This window comes from Cadophora gregata (assembly GCF_030347475.1).
Source record: "Cadophora gregata isolate MNR1 chromosome Unknown scaffold_2, whole genome shotgun sequence".
Taxonomy (NCBI): domain Eukaryota; kingdom Fungi; phylum Ascomycota; class Leotiomycetes; order Helotiales; family Ploettnerulaceae; genus Cadophora; species Cadophora gregata.
This window is the reverse complement of record NW_026695925.1, coordinates 2,063,781-2,082,299: the sequence shown is the minus strand read 5'-3', so window position 1 is coordinate 2,082,299 and position 18,519 is coordinate 2,063,781. Positions and strand designations below refer to the sequence as shown.

The 18,519-nt window shown below is 50.1% G+C and overlaps 4 protein-coding genes across 4 annotated transcripts; 2 read left to right on the top strand and 2 right to left on the bottom strand.

The window, feature by feature from the left end:
* Window positions 1-425: 425 nt before the first annotated feature.
* Window positions 426-1,556, top strand: ONS95_007977 (uncharacterized protein; the record flags this gene model as incomplete). The annotated part of the gene is made up of 3 exons (XM_058501506.1): window positions 426-510; window positions 666-897; window positions 947-1,556. 3 exons carry the CDS (start codon window positions 426-428, stop codon window positions 1,554-1,556), a joined length of 927 nt encoding a protein of 308 aa, XP_058362826.1.
* A 2,039-nt stretch (window positions 1,557-3,595) lies between these two features.
* ONS95_007976 (uncharacterized protein) lies at window positions 3,596-6,273 on the top strand (the record flags this gene model as incomplete). Its single annotated transcript, XM_058501505.1, has 11 exons — window positions 3,596-3,655; window positions 3,704-3,711; window positions 3,803-4,201; window positions 4,321-4,357; window positions 4,443-4,816; window positions 4,901-4,931; window positions 4,981-5,036; window positions 5,082-5,284; window positions 5,387-5,455; window positions 5,507-5,931; window positions 5,980-6,273. The coding sequence occupies 11 exons, from the start codon at window positions 3,596-3,598 to the stop codon at window positions 6,271-6,273; spliced, it is 1,956 nt and encodes a 651-aa protein (XP_058362825.1).
* Window positions 6,274-7,106: 833 nt separating this feature from the next.
* On the bottom strand, window positions 7,107-8,640 carry ONS95_007975 (uncharacterized protein; the record flags this gene model as incomplete). Its single annotated transcript, XM_058501504.1, has 2 exons — window positions 7,107-8,074; window positions 8,121-8,640. 2 exons carry the CDS (start codon window positions 8,638-8,640, stop codon window positions 7,107-7,109), a joined length of 1,488 nt encoding a protein of 495 aa, XP_058362824.1.
* Window positions 8,641-9,919: 1,279 nt separating this feature from the next.
* On the bottom strand, window positions 9,920-17,839 carry ONS95_007974 (uncharacterized protein; the record flags this gene model as incomplete). The annotated part of the gene is made up of 10 exons (XM_058501503.1): window positions 9,920-11,637; window positions 11,692-13,077; window positions 13,216-13,258; window positions 13,423-14,279; window positions 14,368-14,590; window positions 14,673-15,098; window positions 15,302-15,943; window positions 16,171-16,696; window positions 16,756-17,501; window positions 17,654-17,839. 10 exons carry the CDS (start codon window positions 17,837-17,839, stop codon window positions 10,199-10,201), a joined length of 6,474 nt encoding a protein of 2,157 aa, XP_058362823.1. The 3' UTR covers window positions 9,920-10,198.
* Window positions 17,840-18,519: the final 680 nt, after the last annotated feature.

The following is an 18,519-nucleotide window of genomic DNA, read 5'->3' as shown; positions in this document are numbered from 1 at the left end:
CGGTGGTGTTGGCACGTAGTCGCCGACGCCCACGTCGACGTCTTTCAGCCTCGAGCTCTCCCCGCGCTTGGAACAATCCCTGTCCCGCCAAGGCGTATGCGAGTTTCTTGCCTTGCCTTGCCTTGCCTTGCATACAAAGTGGGTGTGGGTGGAAGGTGGCTACGGATACGGACCGTTCGCTTTTAACCTAGGCCGAGGCTGTTCGGATGTCCCTGACATCGCCAACAGTCAGACATGCTTTACTCCGGAGTACGTATTACGGCCGTGAGATAAGGTAGCTTTCGATCTGCTTTCCTGAACATGCCTGTCAGGATACAAGTACCACGTTTCCCTTCCACTTGACATTCTTGCTACAGCAAACATCGTCCTCATTAATCCAAAAAGCAAGCAGCGTGTCAATTGCCCCTTCTTCAGAGTCAGTCAACATGGCCGCCCTCCCCGAATCCGAATATATGTCCTCTGTCTGGAAAGACGGAATCTTCGACAAGAAAGTTGTTTTCTGTACGGGTGGTCAGTATCTGTCTCCTTCACATCCCTAGAAGTCCTGAACGTGCAGCTTGGGAGGCGTGTTCTGAACGGTATATTCTTCATTGCAAATCCGCTTCCAGTATACTTTGCGGCTTCCCGCACATAATGGTGTACGCCCGTGCTAACTCGAGATATAGGAGCCGGCACCATTTGCTCTGCGCAGGTCAGAGCTCTGGTTAGACTGGGCGCAAATGCCATGATTATAGGTCGAAATGTAGAGAAGACAGAGACTATGGCTAAGAGCATAGCTACGGCGCGTAAGGGCAGCAAGGTGATCGGAATCGGCGCGGTTGATGTGAGGAAGATACAAGACTTAGAGGGTGCTGTGGCTAGATGTGTCAAAGAGTTAGGAGGCATAGATTATGTCATGTAAGGGTTCTTCGCGATGACATCTAACGCGAAGACTGACAAACTCCAGTGCTGGCGCTGCAGGAAACTTTATTTCACCGATATCTGGACTTTCCTCAAATGCTTTTAAGACTGTCATCGACATCGATACCATCGGTTCCTTCAATACCCTCAAGGCCACCATGCCTGAACTGCTGAAATCTGCAAAGAAGAACCCAAATACCGGGAAAAACCCCTCGACTGGCGGGCGTATAATCTTTGTATCAGCAACTTTTCATCTCACGGGTATGCCGCTGCAAGCACATGCAGCGGTTGCGAAAGCGGGTATTGATGCACTCTCGGCAACGACAGCTCTAGAGTATGGACCCAGAGGAATAACATCAAACATTGTGACCCCCGGGCCAATTTCCGGTACAGAGGGAATGGCGCGATTGGGGAGTAGGGAAGCCGAGGGTGATGGCAGCGCCTACAAGAAGGTTCCATTACAAAGATACGGGCTGGTGAAGGAGATTGCTGATGGGACCATATACCTTTTTAGTGACGCAGGAAACTATGTCAACGGCGAGGTTCTAATAATTGACGGTGGGGATTGGCGTTCACCAGGAGCTCCTGGCGGCGCAAAAAATGCTTATCCAGACTATCTCCTCGACGGCACCTTCGAGAGGAAGTCCAAGTTGTAGATAGATTCAAGAAGCCAAGCTCTGTTGGACAAAACTGGCACCATGGTGATATAATCCAATTAATCCATTGACACTCCTGTAACTTTCTAGCGATTTAGTAACCTAGCGGCATGAAAATTGTATGCCGTTGATCGATCTAATATACTCTTCTCTACTTTCATGGCTGTGCGGTGTTTGCAGTTCACCTTTCTATATTCTGTATATTCAGTGGAGAGGACTCCTGTGCCGGCCCCTGTTGGCCCATTTATCTGCCTTGAAAGTTACACGACACAGGACAATTGTACGAGAAGAAAACTATTTCACTTCCATTCTCATTAGATCCAAATGGTCTGTCTCCTGATCATGGTCTCCTGTTCACAGCGCAGATTCTTAGCTCTTGACAACCACGTTAGCTTATCAAAGCAGTTCCCGAAGTAAAGAGAAACGTTTGTAACATATTGGTGTGGTTGTACGATGCATAGACTAGATCGCCGTTCAAGGCTTGTATTGGATAGGCTCTTACATCCAGCGTGGCAGCAGGACAGGGCAATATCCCCAAAGCATGAATCTGGCATGATCGAGTCATCTTCGAGGCATTTCTTAAGCAACTGATCTCTCGGAAAGTTGCGAATCGGCCTATTGGCACGGAAGCCATTTCCGTGCCAATGCAATTCTCAAGACCGAGACGAGAGGCAGGAAGCTATTCCCAAGGCCGAAGTAAGCGTTCTCCGGCAAATCCTTCAATCAAATGCTCTCGTTTTTCGTTGTTGCGATTCATCCTCCAACTGTTGTCAACCAACTACAACTACCAACAGAACACCTCAATGTCTCCTTCTAGCTGGGAACTTTCGAAACTGACTGATCGAGAGGCTGTCCACGGCAGGAACGAACGGTGCATTTTATGTTCGCTATCACGTCCAGTACAATCCGGAGCAGCCAACGTGCCCAGCTGGCTTGCCTGTCGAAGGTATTATTGTGAATGAGCAGGTTGCTTGATCCAGTCAAGCAACCTTACATGGCTAATCCTGGCAGGCGTCAAGGGACTGTCGCTGCCTCCAGAAGCAGTGCCTACCTACGAAGAAGAAGTATATAAGGACACCCGACTTGCATTTTGCATTTCCAGCCAGCGACGTCGACGTCTTTCCTCTTACTCTGGTCTGGAGTGTGGCCCAGCAATCGGGGTGCACTATCGACTGGCTAGGTGCTAGCCTACCATTCACGGCGGCGTTGTAGCATCGGAGCGGTCACTGACAATAATATATACTTCTGCACATCGAAAGTTGGTAGGGCATCGACGACAGAACCCTTTGTATGGTTTCCTCGGGGGCGGGCTCTTCCCCGATGAGTCTATGAACATCATCAGAAACTTTCCCGAAATGTTTGTGGCTTTGCTCCTGCTGGGCCAGTATTCAAGAGACCACGCCGCAGACCTCATTGACGCACATCTCGAGTCTCCACCGACCCTCTGCCATGCGCGACGGCAAAGCTGTTACAATCTGTCGGAGCATCTACAACGTGTGTGGAGAGATCACCACACTGTGAAAACCCTTCCCTTCCCTCCACGACGTGTGGCGAACAAATTGCGAGTGAAGTACAGTACAGCAAGCATGCCGATGACCCGCAGTTCGAACGTTGCTCGATCGAATATTTTCCCCGGAGTGTGTGTGGCCCCTTTGAGATAATCCAAGGGCCCAAACTGCCAACGACTTTGAAGTGAACATTGAGTTGGGACTCTACCACCCTATCATCACCACACCGATTCTTGCCTTACCCCTCTTGGTCCCGGGAACATTTGTTTCATCGGGACCGTCTGGTATAATAATGAACGTGGACAGTGCCGCGAGCAGCACAAGCTCGGGTCCTGGCGGGCCTTCCTCCAGAGCACATCGGGGAGCTATCGCGTCCCAGGCCTGTGAGACTTGTCGTTCAAGGAAACAAAAATGCGACGAAGCCCGACCAAAAGTCAGTATAATTTCATTTGTACACATTTGTGGCTGCCGTGTTCTTGGTACTGGCGCATCCTTTCGGCAAACTCTCGACCTTCATAAAGTGTCACTGACATGTTCAAGTGCGGATTATGCAGGAGGATCAATCTGGACTGTGTTTACCGAGAACCACAGGTCAGTATATCCACTCCAGTGACTTTATCCTGTGCTGATTCCCTGTAGCCGACCAAGTAAGACCCCAGCAGATGGCATTCGATGTCTTTTGAACCTATCTGACTTTCGATTCGGCAAGAAGCGTTCTTACTGATCATTTCTTTAAAGGAAGGATAAGACCCTCGTCGAGATTTTAGACAGGCTCAAGAGCTTGGAAGGCAAAGTTGACCGAATTCCTACTGGCAGAACCCCTCAAGGGTTCGGCCCTCCACAACATCCCCCTTCTTCTCAGCCCTCTTTCAATCCCGAGACAGAGCCAAGCACCTATTCAACACCGTCTGGTCGACAACCGCCTAGCCCTAATCAACCATATCGACATGCTTCCGCCGCTCACAAGATACTTTCCTGGCCTGCTCTGCAACAGCTTATGCTGCAGGTCCTACCGTCAAATGCTGGTGATTTTAAAACTCTTGAAAGTGACGGGACGGGGTTCATTGTTCGAATGCACAATGGGCAATCAAAGTTGCCTATGGATGAGCCACTGCAGGACCGACCTTTCGTTGGGATGTGCGTATAATACATACATGTTTCCCATACCCTTATCATATTTCTGTATTATTTTAAAGCGGCACTGTGCTACTCTATCACTTGCTGAATTGGTAGCTAACACTATATTTGTCAATTAGGCAAACTCAGGCGACTAGAAACTCGGGTGGTCCTCGGGTATGTTCATCTCTCCTCGATGGATTCTTAGCTCGCATCTTTCCTCATCAACAGTTCGTGGAAGAAAAGTACTCATCTGCTACAGATCATTTTCCCAGCCTTGACACGCGATGCAATGTATCGGCTCACGGCGGCGTATTTTGACACTTTCAATTTCCTCTATCCATTCATGGATCGAAGGACTTTTGAAGGCGATACCCTTGCTAAGGTTTGCAGTGAAGGCTTTGATGGGGACGTTGACTCGGTGATTGCCTTGATGATATTCTGTCTAGGTGAAGTTGCCATAGAAGGCCTAACCGGAAGTCCTGTCAGCGAGTTCAAAGGGCTCCCGTCCGGGGTACGAGGAGGCTCAATTGGTCGTCCACCGGGCTTGGCTCTTTTCAACGAAGCAAGGAAATGCTTGGGCTTTGTGATCACTGATAGCGAGTTAGAGAACGTTCAAATTTTCTCTCTATTTGCGTAAGTGGCCCCCTTCCACTCACCTCCAAATGAATCTAAGTCACGTATGTGGATAGACCCTGAAGCTCATGAACTTGTTCTTAGGTTGTATTATCAGTCATGTTCTCGCCATGTGGTAAGTGTTTCCTGAAAGGTGCCATGGTAATGCGACTTATTTGATGTAGGACTTTTGGAGGATGACCGTAAATGCATGTCAGGCCTGTTACATCTTGGTGACTTGGTATGTGTAACCTTCCCATTGACTACGGTTTGCTGACTGGCCAAGTAATGTTCTCGACTTCGACACACCCAAAGGGGATCTGATGAGGCGTGCTGTCTGGCATTGCATTATAATGGAGACATCTTTGCACCTGGAACTTGACCTTCCACTCACCGGGATTATCGAGCTCGGTGATCGAGTTGGTATGCCCAGCTTCAACGTCCCGTTCTGCGAGGCCGATCATGTGGGCAACCAGGCAACCAATTTTGGTACGTGTGGGGAACCTTTCCAACTTTTGTTTCGCCCCATATGAACACTTTGCTTTGATTTCCTACTTTATGGGCACAGTATGTTGACTTGCAACACTACAGAGGCACACTTTGCATCCTCACTTGCCCTTCGCCGCCTATGTGCAAGTACGAACGCACAGATCTATGATTGTAAGTGTCTTTTCCAGCTTCACACCGAAAGTAGGGACTCACAGCATCCAGCCATGTCAAACAGTGATACGTCTTCAAATGATGAATTTGGTGGGCCGACTGCAAATACACTGAAATCACTAGCTGCACAATTGACTCAATGGAGGGGTTTACTTCCTCGTGATCTTCAATGGCCGGAAGATGATCCCTCCGCTTTTCCTGCACCGCAGACCGTCAATCCAAGAATTTTCAATGAATCTCTTGATCCGAGTTTGTCAATACCACGGCCATTACATCCAGGCGCGCAACTCTTTTCAACAGATCTCAAAAGCGAGCCTATGCATTATCGATTTGTCTACGATATACAGGTTGCAGTACTACGGACGAGGTACTATTATGCCAAATACGTAGTGTATCGACCATTCGTCTATAAAGCTCTACATTTCCCTGAGCAAATGACGCAAGAGGATGCTCAGGGAGTTGCTGAATGTCTCCGGGTAGGTCACAAAGTCTACATATTGGTTCTTCATACTGATGGCAAAAAGTCCTGCTTAAAGTGGCCGCTGACAATGTCCCCCACTTCACGACATAAGCGTCTCATTCCCTACCTTTTTTGTTGGTCGCAGACATTCCTCTCCATACTCCTCATCTTTCACCTAACACAGCATAATCCAATGTTGCGAGATATACGAGCGCAGCTTTGTGGGCCAAGATTCGAGGCTGATTTCGACATCAGCGTGGCTCTCATGCAAGACTGGATCCGTGATCTCAAAGCGGTCGACCCCTTGGCTCTTTGGTGCTACAAGATCCTGCAACCTCTCTACAACTTGGAGCCATGATTCATGGCACGAATAAGTTGTTGTACATGACAAATTTAAAGCTTTGTCGACGGAGGCATGTAGTGGAGTCGCGGGCACAAATCGAGCCACTGTGCGGCTGGAATCGTTTACTGAGATTGAGATTGTGAGCTAGTGAGTGGTCTAAGATGTAGATATAAAAGCGTTCGAGGGCCCGCTTTCGAGGTGTCCACGGCTCCCATAGATGAGTGGAGAAAGCGAAACCAGAGCTGGAACCTGGAGAATATGACTTATTACTCAATTTAATCAATAGCGGACCCAAATACGTCTGCGTCGTTCACATTGAGGCCTAGGTGTTACCTTTTTGCTGCGGGTAGGTGAAAGGATGCGGTACGACTTCTAGGAGAACAGAAATGGCCTCAATTGTCGTCATTGGGAGATATCTCAGCATCTAGACCGGCGCAAACAAAATAAAGCTGGGACGAAGCGTGACTACATAGGTAGGACACAGGTGCTACACTTGACTAGACATATTGCTTCAGCATCGATGCTAATGTGCAGAAGGCGCCTCCAACACTTCAATTTTCAATATCATCCGGATCATCGAAGATTCGGTCAGAGCTAGTCTCCAAGAATCTGAAATATTTGAAAAGTCATGATTCTCCGAAAGGGTAACCACGTTCCTTCCCACTCGCTGCGTGAAGTCCATTCAGGAATCGCAACAGGAAAGTTTAGATCGCATCCATCATGGAATTAAAGGAGAGGGAGTACAAATGAAGCCATGTGTTTCAAGTATCATGCAATCATAGATCATGAACGTCCCCTAGCCATGCATACACTACACAGTCCAAACATCCTCTCCATATCTACGCGCTCTAGAACCCCTGCTGACGATGCCATTTCTCTTCCCAGCCAGGAAAATATGGACTCTCAGCCAGCGTTGCAACATTCCACTCCTCCTCTCCCTCCATCTCCGGCACCACCCATCCCTTAGCCACCTGCTCCGCTGCGTATTCCTCTAACTTCGGAATGCAGACGTGCTCAGTATGCCATGTACCTTTGTACTCCATCAGGTTCTTCTTGCCTTCCTTCAAGATCTTGAGGAGTAGGGCAGGGATATACGGCTCATCGCGAAACTCAGTCACGGGAGTGAAAAGCGCCTTGAAGTTGAAGACGATACCTCCACTCAGCGGCAACCTTCGCAAAGTCTGCCAATCGACTCTCAAGTTGCACTCTTCGATCTTCAGCTCTGGGTTCTGGACTTCCCGAAGCGCCTCGTGAGGATGTCCCGGTGGCATGAACAGAGGCGTGCCGACCTCAAGACCCCAGCTTCCTCGCTGGATCGGTGAGTTTGTTGCCATCTTGCTGAAAAACCGGTCCATACTGAACGACATCTTCTCCTTGTAGTCCGGGATCTTGCCATGGATTTGCTCCAGCTGCATTCCGATCTTTGTGCCGACGTTCCAACCCAGCGAGCTGCAAATAATTCCAGCACGGAAATAGTACATGCCGTCCTGCTCATTGCGGAGAACGATGGCAAAGTCTTCTGGGACGTTATTGAGAAGGACGTGAAGTGGGTGGAAACGTTTGATAAGAGTCTCTGTACCGAGAAGTTTGTTGTGGAAGGTTTTCTTGTCGTCAGAGAGCGAGAAGTGGGCAGGGTATCTGGCGCAGTAGAACTGAAGACACATTTCCATGAGTTCCTTGCAGGCGAGCTCAGAGCCGGGCAGGTAGTCGAGAACTTTGCTGCCGTATTCCTTGAATAAACCTTGGCGTTCTTTAACTCTTGCTGCGTAGGTATTTTCGACTTCCAGCCACCAGTCCGTCTCCATCTTCTGGAAAGCTAGAGAAAATCAGTTATGTACATAGATTACTGTTCATAGACTTACACATGGTCTGGTGGTACTTCCATCTCAAAGGTCGGTAAGGTCTTGGAAGAGCTTTGGTGATGGCGAAATTCTTATATGGCTGTGGAAGTGGGACGCCACTGAGAATATCGTATGCAGGGAAATCACCAATTGCTTTGATTTCTGCAGTGGAGAATCCTGTAGGTGTGTATTTGGGAACTTTGTTATCGAGATTGTAGGTTTGCGTGGTTGGTAAGGCATGCTCCACGAGGATTTCTCCTGATGGTTCGGTGCTAATGAATTGCTTCAAAGTCGCCGAGGGAAGCGTCTTCGCAAGTTCTGCAAGAGCCGACCGCCTCGAAGGTGGGAAAGCATTGATATAGTCTGGAGCGCTATTTGTAGAAGCTTTCTTGCTAGGAGAGATAGAGCGAGGTGGTGTTGATGCCCCTGAAGTGCGTCTTCTTCGGAAGTGAAGTCGTCCCAGGACAGCATCTCGTTGTCTCTTATTTATAACAAGGATGACGATTGTTGAAAGCAAGAACAAAGTACCGAGGCCGACCATCCATTGGTCTGGTAAAAATGATAAATTCACCATCACGGAACCTGTAGACTTTGGAACGAATCAGTCAGGATTCATGTGGTTAAATATCCCCGAAGCGAAGTGTGAGAAGTGAAGCTTTCAATCGTCTTTGATCTTGGAAGACCTGGCTGCTCGATAAGAAATCTGTAAAATGTCTGGGAACACAGGCCTTGGCATAAAAGGAAAGGAGCAGATGTAACTGCAGATATGCTCTAAGAGTGTTATCTCGACCGTCGCAGCTACTTATCAAGGACCACCGGACTTATGCCCACAGTCGAGAAAAGATGGGGCTTGATTGACAGCGACTTGGACTTGGGGGCGAACAAATGTTGAGAAATGGTACGACTATGATGTCCAACACAGAGAGATCCGTGAATGTACACCATTAAGTTACTCAGAAATCCGGAACAAGCTGGCGGGGGTGCATGGCCAGGTTATGTCCTGGGTAGACGAGATGCGCCATCTGTTTGGCCATGGGTAACAAGTCCGTATCAGGAATAGGTGAAATCTCCGCATTTGACTTCCTATTCGGGAGTGTCCAAGTCCAGGTCGAAGGCAATCATCTCACTTTAACACGGTCAAGATAATGGGGTGTAATGCATTGTCGTTAGTCAAGTACGTGTGTGTGAAGCGCGGGACAATTGTGATCTACGAAGGTTCTTCTCGATGAAAGCGTTCATCTCTTGCCCTCGGCCTCCTCCGCGTCTCCGCATGTTTGAGTGTCTCGATCTTGGCGTCAACGTCGGACCTGATGGTACTATACCTTGAACGTACTATGATATTAGATCAAAAGTGATAGATGAAGGAGTAATTTCCTTATTACTTGTAGTTATTCCATGATGCCCATATCCCCATGTGGTCCTGAGCTGAGTCTTTTGCGCATGGCAGTTGATGGGGAAAAATGATTACGTATACGGGATGTATGTGGGCGTCATATAGAGAAGTGCCGATGGGAGGAGGTTGAGCGGAATGACTCGTGCGTGATTCAGCTGAGGCTCAAGTCACAAGAGGTATCTAAAGTATATACATCAAGGTACAAGAATCTTAAATTAAGATATGGTATGAGGAAACAGCAATAGGTTGGTCGACAGGTAGGTAGGGCTTCCACCGGAACTACAAGCGCAAGCTCGCAAATGTGACAAGCCATTTAGCCGAGCAACACATATTCATCTTATGAAAGAGACAATAGGGAAACTAAATTGATAAATTCGATCTCGAGCTATTTTCGCCCAACAAAATTATCGTCCATGCCAGATGGACATGTGCAAACGAAATGGGGTATATGACCATCAAACCACCACCTGTACACCGATCCTACAAGCCAGGTCTGGCCCTCCGTTCCACTGATGCATATAGTAGTACTTGTACACCTTTGTGACCTGTGACAGATGCCGACCCAATGCTTGTACGCTCCTTTCCCAATCCACCCAGTCCCATCCCATGCATGCGAAACTCACAATACAAAACTCCGAATAAATCGCTCACTACCCGAACTGAACACGTAAAATTACGCCATCAAATTATCGTCATTCGAAACCAATCAGATCATCTTTTTCCACCGACTAAAGATTCCACCGCCTGTTCCTTGAGCACTGGGTGCGCGCGACCGCGGTTCGACAAAGCCTGATTCGCGCCGGCTCGATCTACGTCCATCGCCTTGACTTCCTTCCGAGCTCTTGATAGCCTCCCGTTCTCGACGTCGGGAATCACGCCTCTTCCTCCTCTCCTCGAGGTCCTCCTCGGTTCCCTCATCGTACTTGGAATGGCGGCGCGTTTTCCTCATACGCCTTCTCTCCTTCTCATCACCAGCCGTCTCATCCCCTTGGCCATCTTCAGGTGCAGTTTCTGGAGGTGGTGGAGCATCAGAATGATCTGCGACCCATGAATCCGTGCCAGAGTGAGGCCAGCCAGCCTTCTTGCGTCTCGACTCTTTCTCCGGTTCGCGCGCCTTGCTTCCATTGCGAGAGTCGAAATAACTGTCAACAATCGGGACTGATTTACGACGGCTGGTCTTGGGGGTTTCGATTTCACGCGCTGCACGACGTTCCTCACGTCTGCGACGACGTTCTTCGTCTTCGTTGAGTGGACCATCAATTTGTGACTTGCGGCGATCGGATCTCTTCAGGCGCTCTGGACCTTCAGTAAGCGGCTCCCCATCAGTATGGGTTGCCTCTTTGGCCTCCCTTTCTGCTCTCTTGGCACGGTGCCGCTCTGCTCGTTCAGCTGCCTTTGCCTCGGCCGCTTGACGTTCAGCTTCCTCGGCCGCTTTCTGTTCACGTCGGGCAGCACGTCTGGATTCTTTCTCTTCCTGCCGGCGAGCTTCCATCTCTTCTTCTTGCTTCCGACGACGTTCTCTACGTTCGACATCCTTGGCTCTTCGGGCATCTTCTGCGGCCTTTTCCATAGCTTCCTTCTCGAGTCTTCGCGCACGTCTAGCTGCACGTCTGGCCTCTTGAGCCTCTTGATCCTCTTCAGCGGCCCCACCAGTCATTGTAACATCGACATCCTCTGTCTCGGTTCGGTCTCTGGAGGGACGTTTGATCTTCCGATCTTCACGGCGCAGACCACGAACATCTTCGTCGACGGTAGCACGGCGTTTGGTCTCTGGGCGAGGCTTCGAGAGGAAGCCGCCAAGCATTCCACCAAGTCCAGCTGCCTTCTTGGTGCTTTCAGACCTCTTCAATCCAGACGATCCTAGATTCTCGGATGGGCCACCAGCATCAACCATGACGATATCCTCATCTTGTTTAGCCTGTTTTGACGATCGTCCGTTAGCAATTGGTTCCTTCGAAGATGGTATCCTGTGTCTCCGATAGGGCATATCGTTGTCTCCAGGTGGCATTGGTACAGCTGGGGGCGGACTGTTGAACACCATTGGGTCTTGAATTACCTTCGACTTTCGTTTGCGATCGCGACTCGACTTTTCAGGTGAGCCCTCATCAGCTCCAACAACCACAACATCTTCATCGTCTTCAAGGCCTGGGAGAGGGTCAGCTTTGTTTAATTCAGAGGCAATGAGCATCGGCGACTTACCACGTGATTTGCTGTGCTTCTCAGATTTGCTTCTCGATAGCTTGCCAGGAGTGATTCCAAGCATCTTCGCTGCTTTTGCAGACACCTCAGGTGGTGGAGAGACGAGTCCACTGTCGACAACTGAATGTCGCCTGGAACTGCTCTTGCCAGAAGTACTGGACCGCCGAAGCGGTGGAGCGGCTCCAAACATGCTGGTCAACCCCCTGGAAATAGGTGGTCTATCGGCCTTATCGGACGAGGAATCTTTTGAAGACGTCTTCTCTTCTTTGTCAATTCGTTTCGATTTTGACTCCTTGGATGACTTCTTTTCGTCGCTGGGGGAAGATTTGCGGTCCTTGGACGACTTCTTTTTCTCTTCTCTAGGCGCAGCACCCCAGGCACCCCATGAACTTCCATCGCGAACAACTCGGGGACGTTCCTTCTTCGAAGATTTAGGCTCTGGCGGGGGAGTAGGAGGTGCTTCAACTACAGGCTCCTCTTTGGGGACCTCCTTTGGAAGTTCCTTGGATTTGGTGGCTGATTTACTCTTGCTCGACTTTTTGGCAGTGGGCATTTCAACAACTTCAACGATGTCGTCATCCAACAAGTCAGTGGGAAAGCTACCGGGCACTGCTTTGTTCTTCGCGGTCTTCTTTGGTGGTGTCGGTGGCTCCTCGATGGTCTCCTTCTCCTTTTTAGAGGAGGACTTAGACTTCTTCTTATCCTCCTTGGCCGGGGGTGGCGGCGAGGGCGGCGCGGGAGGGGGAGGTGGCGCCGCGACTTCTTTGGGTGACTCAAAGGCTTTCAACCTATCCGCGATCTTTCCGCCCACAGGTTTCTTCGTAATTGCTGATGCCTTCATCGAAGTCGCGGATGCTTTCAATGATGTTGTCGTGTCCTTGGAGTCGGTGGCTTCCAGAAGCTTCGCTTTGTCAGCAATCGCAATCTCGTCTCGCGACGATGGCGCCTCCTTCGCTCCCGCACCCTTGGTGGGCAATTTCTTGCTAGCTCCCCAGAAACTGAAGAGCTCGGACTTGTCCTCGATCTCGACCTTTTCCTTGACGGGGTTGAGGTCGATCAGGTCTAGCTCCGGCTCAGCTTCCTTGACTGCTGCTGCTGCTGCTGCTGCCGCCGTGCCCAGGCTCTTTTTGGACTTCTTCAATTTGCTGTCTTTCTTCGACGACTTTGCTTCGGCAAGGGCGGCCTTCTCTTCGGCTTCCTTGGCAGCCAGTTCCTCAGCCTCCCGGGCAGCGTCTTCCTCAGCCAATTTTGCTGCAGCAGCAGCAGCAGCCGCCGCAGCCGCAGCTTCCTCCTCCTCAAGCTTCAGTTTCTTGGCGAGGTCATCGGCTTTTTTCTGCTCCTTTTTACTCAGTTTAGGCGCTTTCGCTGCTTTGGCTTTGGCATCGGCTATATAAACATTTGAAGTCAGTATTTTCAGTTCAGGTAAAGATGACTGCGCCATTATAGATCATAAGCTGGACGACGGATCCGAGCTTAAGCACAACAATGCAATTGGGGCATTGGAGCGTATGGTTCAACACTGACCTTCTTCCTTGGCTTTGGCATCTTCTTCCTCTTTCTTTTTGGCCTGATTTCAGATTAGCGGTATACTCTGGTTCCGTGTTGGTGACAAAAGTCTGCTTGACAAATTTAAATGACATGCGATCGCCCTTCAGAGTATTCGTGCATCGCAAATTCTCAACAAAGTCGAAAATGGACTCTGATCGTGAAAAAAAAACCTCGTGAACTTACCTCAGCTTCAGCTTCGGCCAAAGCCAATTCTTCAGCCGCTTTGGCCGCGGCCTCTTCCTTTTCAGCCTTCTTTTTGGCCTCTGCTTCATCTTTTTCGGCTTGTTTCTTGGCTTTCTCGGCTAACTTGTCTGCCTCCTTTTGTTCCTTCTTGCTGAGTTTCTTCGCTGGGACTTCTTTCTCTTTCTCTTTCTCCTTGGATTTGGTCTTCTCGGCAGTCGCTCCAAAGTCCCAATCGGGTTCAGGTTCGGTCAAGTCCATGGCAGGAGGTGTTGGAGCTGGCGGCGGGGCCTCAACTTCTATACCCTTTTTCTTGCTTCCCTTTTTGTCCTTCTTGGAAGTAGTGGCTCCCCATCCAGATCCCCAATCATCCTCGACAGCTTTGGGCTCTTCAATAATAGGCTCAGGTGGCGTTTCATCTATGACCTCAAAGGCACTCTTGCTCTTGGAAGACTTCTTCTTGTCCTTTCTCGAACTTGACGTGCCCCATATGTCATCAGCCTTGGGCTCCTCGATAGCGTCAGGTTTGATTGAATCTTCATGAAAGGATGCCTCTGGCGAAGCTGTTTTCCCCTTCTTTTTCTTGTCCTTTTTCGAGGTTCCCCATCCAAAGTCATCGTCACCATCTCCAACTTCAGGAACAGCAGGCGGTGGCGTTGGTGCTCGCATTGGCTCTTCAACTTTGGTTTCGACAAGTGCTTTGGAGGTTTTGCCTTTGGCTTTGGTGGTTGACTTCTGGCCCCAGTTCGTCCAATCATCGTCGTCCGCTTTTTCTTCAATGACTGGCGCGGGTGGGGGAGACACTTCCTTGGTCTTGGAACCCTTCTTTTTCTTGTCTTTCGAAGATAAGCCAAAACCCCCTGCTCGTATGTCAGCATGCATTTTGGGTGGTTGTAATCTGAATGCTACTTCTATTCGACCTGCACGAAAATCACCAGGGCAACTTACATCCACTATCTTCCACCACGGGCTCAGGCTCGGGCTCAGGGTCCGGAACAGGTTCAATTTTGGGTTCCTCTTTGCCCTTTTTCCCCTTCGCCTTCTTTCCTAATCCGAAGCCCCAGCCACTATCTTCCACAACGGGCTCAGGTTCAGGCTCGGGTATTGGGTCAACTTTGGCGGGTTCGTCCTTGCCCTTTTTCTTCTTGTCCTTTTTCGAACTCCCGAATCCCTGGCCTACAAGTCAGCTCCGACTCAGAGGCAAGGCGTATCCGACGAGAGAAAACCTCGCACGCTCTAGTGGAAAAACTTACCCATCCATCGTCCTCAACCACTGGCTCAGGTTCAGGAACTGGCTCAATTTTCGGAGCATCTTCTTTGCCCTTCTTTTTCTTATCTTTCTTTCCACCAAGAGAAAATGAACCCCAGCCAGCATCATCATCAACAACTGGATCGGGATCTGGTGTAGGCTCCTCAATCTTTGGCAACTCTTCAATGACTGCTTTGGCAGCTTTCTTTCCCTTCTTGTCCTTTTTCCCAGTCGAGAAAGATCCCCATCCGCTATCCTCATCAACAACAGGTGCTGGTTCGGGTTCAGGCGTTGGTTCCTTGGCCTTCGGCTCTTCCTTCGCCTTCTTTTTCTTGCCCCCGCCCAGCCCCCACGATGCTCCCCAGCCAGAAGATTCTTCAACTTCAGGTTCAGGTTCGGGGATTGGATCAGGTTCCTTGGTTGGCTCGACCTAGTGTGAAGTCAGAAGCGAGCTCGGGTGGGAAATTTTCGCTTGTTGAAATCTATGTCCACAACGGCAGAAAACAAGTGTGTACAAGGTACACAACGGAACCACAGACTGGCATATCACGCCTCACGTGTATGGAAGCGTGTCAAATGACGGTGTGCACTTGAATATCCAGATATCAGAAGCTCACACGAAAATTTGCTTACCTTAGGTTCTTCAACAGTAGTCTTGCCCTTTTTCTTCTTCTCCTTCTTCGAGACCGTCGCGCCCCAGCCGAAATCATCCGCAACCGCAGCCGGCTCCGGTTCAGGCTCTGGCTCAGGGGCCTTCTCTTCAATTTTTGGACTCTCCTCGATGGCGTTTTTGCCCTTTTTCTTCTTGTCCTTCTTCGAGACCGTGGCGCCCCATCCAAAGTCATCCACAGCCGGCTCTGGTTCAGGCTCTGGCTCAGGAGCCTTCTCTTCAACTATTGGAATCTCCTCGATGGCGTTTTTGCCCTTTTTCTTCTTATCTTTCTTCGAGACTGTGGCGCCCCAGCCGAAATCATCAGCCACTGGCTCAGGTTCGGGTTCAGGATCCGGCGTCTTCACTTCAACTTTGGCAGATTCCTCAACAGTGCCCTTTTTTCCTTTCTTCTTTGACTTGGCTGTCCCGAATGAGCCCCACCCGTCATCTGCTGGCTCTGGCTCAGGTTCAGGGTCGGGTAGCTTGACCTCCTCGACTTTTGAAATTTCCTCGATGGCGTTTTTGCCCTTTTTCTTCTTGTCCTTTTTTGAGACCGTCGCGCCCCAACCGAAATCATCAGCTGCTGCTTCAGGCTCAGGCTCTGGCGCGGGTGGTTCTTCAACCTGTATAACATATTAGGCACATGATATGAGCTACCATGTAATTTGTAGAAAGCAAATACACCAGCAGTGTGGCAACGCACTAGTATCTCCACTGCGGCACGACCCGAGATTGGCCCACCAAGTGTCGCATCTCATACAAGCGACTCGAACTAAACCATTGGCATGGAGAATAGAGAATGTACAGCAAGAGTGCAAGGGATATCCAGAAATGATTTGTAGAAACATACCTTTGGCAGCTCCTCAACAGCAGTCTTGCCCTTCGCCTTCTTGCCTTTCTTACCCGCAGTTGCAAACGACGCCCAATCATCTTCCACAGGAGCAGGCTCTTCGACCTTTGGAGTTTCAACTTTAGGAGGCTCAGGTTCGACCGCGCCTTTTTTCGCTTTTTTGCCCTTGGTCTTCGGAGCTCCCCATCCCCCGCCCCAATCATCTTCGGCAGGAGTCTCTTCGACAACCGCTGGGGTTGGTTCAGGGGTTTCTTCAACCTCCTCAAAAGCGAAGACACCACCCTTTTTCTTCTTCTTGTCCTTCTTTCCAGAGGAAAATCCAAAATCGAAGGTGTCGTCTTTCTTCTCGGGCATGGGATCTGGCTCCGCTGGCTTCTCTCCTTCCTCGTCAAGCGAACCAAATGAGAACCCTTTGTCCTTCTTCTTCGTCGGTTTCCCGCGATTCAGACTCCAGGGATTGTCTTCTGTCTCCTTTTTGTCATCGGTTGCCGGGGCTGTGTCTGTAGTAGCCGAGAAGTCCCAGGTACTTTTAGTAGTATCAGCTATATGGCCCTTTAACTCCCCAGCAAGCACACCCTAACTTACTTAGTCGTCCCAGTATTCCAGCTACTACCCCAAGACCCAAATCCACCTGTAGCCGGTTTCGTTCCAGTATCGAAGCTCAAGTCCAACATAGGCCCAGTATCATCCAGTTTGATTTCATGAAAGGCATCGAACTTCTCCGCAGCGGGAACCGCAGGTGCAACTTCCTTTGCACCTCCTTTTTTACCCTTCTTTTTGGCAGCCTTCGAGGGTAGAAAGGAATCCCATTCATCCTCAGGAGGGTTATCACCAGCGGCATCGGCGGTACCATTTGTATCGTCCTTCTTGTCCCCATCACCACCAGCTCCCATGTCTCCGGACTTGTCTCCTCCATTCCCTCCCTCACCCTCACCCTCACCCTCACCCTCGTCCTTCTTCTTTTCGTCCTCTTCATCATCCCATCCAGACTTGGCAGCGGCCTTTCCTTTTTTCTTCTTGGCTGCCATCTTGAAGCCATCTTGAGACTGGAAATCCACCGAGGTGGCCATCGTAGGGTCGGGGAACAATGAACGGTCTTCTCCTTTTTCCACCGAAGAAGGAGGGGTAATTCGGGATTCTGAGCAGTCGTGTGCAGTCCTTCTGGCAAGTGCATCGGTATTGGTGTCGTATGGAGGGACAGGTTCGTCGTCACTTGGCGATGGCTTGCCAATCCATTTTCCTAATGTGCCCAAACTTTCTGGCACTTTCAAAGGATGGGGTTTCGACTTCGACCTGCACGGCCACGTAGATTCCGAATGCGGATGTAGTTCCTATCGACGTTCGTTAGAATCTGAGTTGTTAGGGTCCACACCGCCGAACTGCGGCAGGCTTCAGCCGCTACTGCACTCCTGCAAGACCACAGCGCCTGGTCTGGCCTGACAAAAGCCGGTGAAAAGGAGATATAAGGCATCGCGGTCCGTACCAAATGCTTCCGATATGCACTTTCAACCTTCCTCGCAGTGCGGAATTGCACCCATGCCCTCGATATGAGGTTCAGCCTTATGCGCGTATCCTCCTCATTCCAGCCCCTACCCAACCCAGTCGTCAAGGCCCCATACTCGTTCTTTGGGCGATCCGCGCAAAACAACACACCCTCGACGGCAGCCATGGTGGATATTCGAGCTGGTGAAGTCGCGGATTGGTGTCAGACTCATCGAGGGCTAAGTGCAGCGACGGGATAAGGCGCAGGAACAGAGAGTGGATTGTTGATTTCGGATATCGATCGTGAGATGAGATGCAAAGAATATGAAGATGTCCCGGAGCCAGCGAGCGAGCGAGCGAGCGAGGACAAAAGCGTAGTAATAGTAGTGGTAATAACTCGGGGATGGGAAGGTCACACGGAAGAACTGCTTCGCAATAAGGGAAGGGATGGATAGGTATGGGGAAGAATTATCGTTTGTTTCTCGCCAAGGGGGGGCAGCCACGGGCACCTGAGACAAATTGCTGTGTATCGCTCTTATCGAGGAGGAGCGAGGGAGCTTTACCTGCCCTCGCTGCCCTGCCCAGGTATGTGCCTGTCTGTGCCTGTGCCACCCGCGCGATACACAGACGAACAATTGCGGGAAGTCGTGTCGGACGGGCGCACTACTTGCTTGTTCGGCGCGTAGATGAATGAGTACAGTACTGTAGTCCTCCAGCTGTTGAAGATATTTTCCCAGGCTGGCTACGAGTACGCTACATTTTATTATATTACAGAATTTGGTGCACAGGAGCCATGCATTCGGCGCTAAATTATGGGAGAAAAAACAAAGGAGGGTGCAGGTGCAGGTGCAGGTGCAGGTGCAGGCC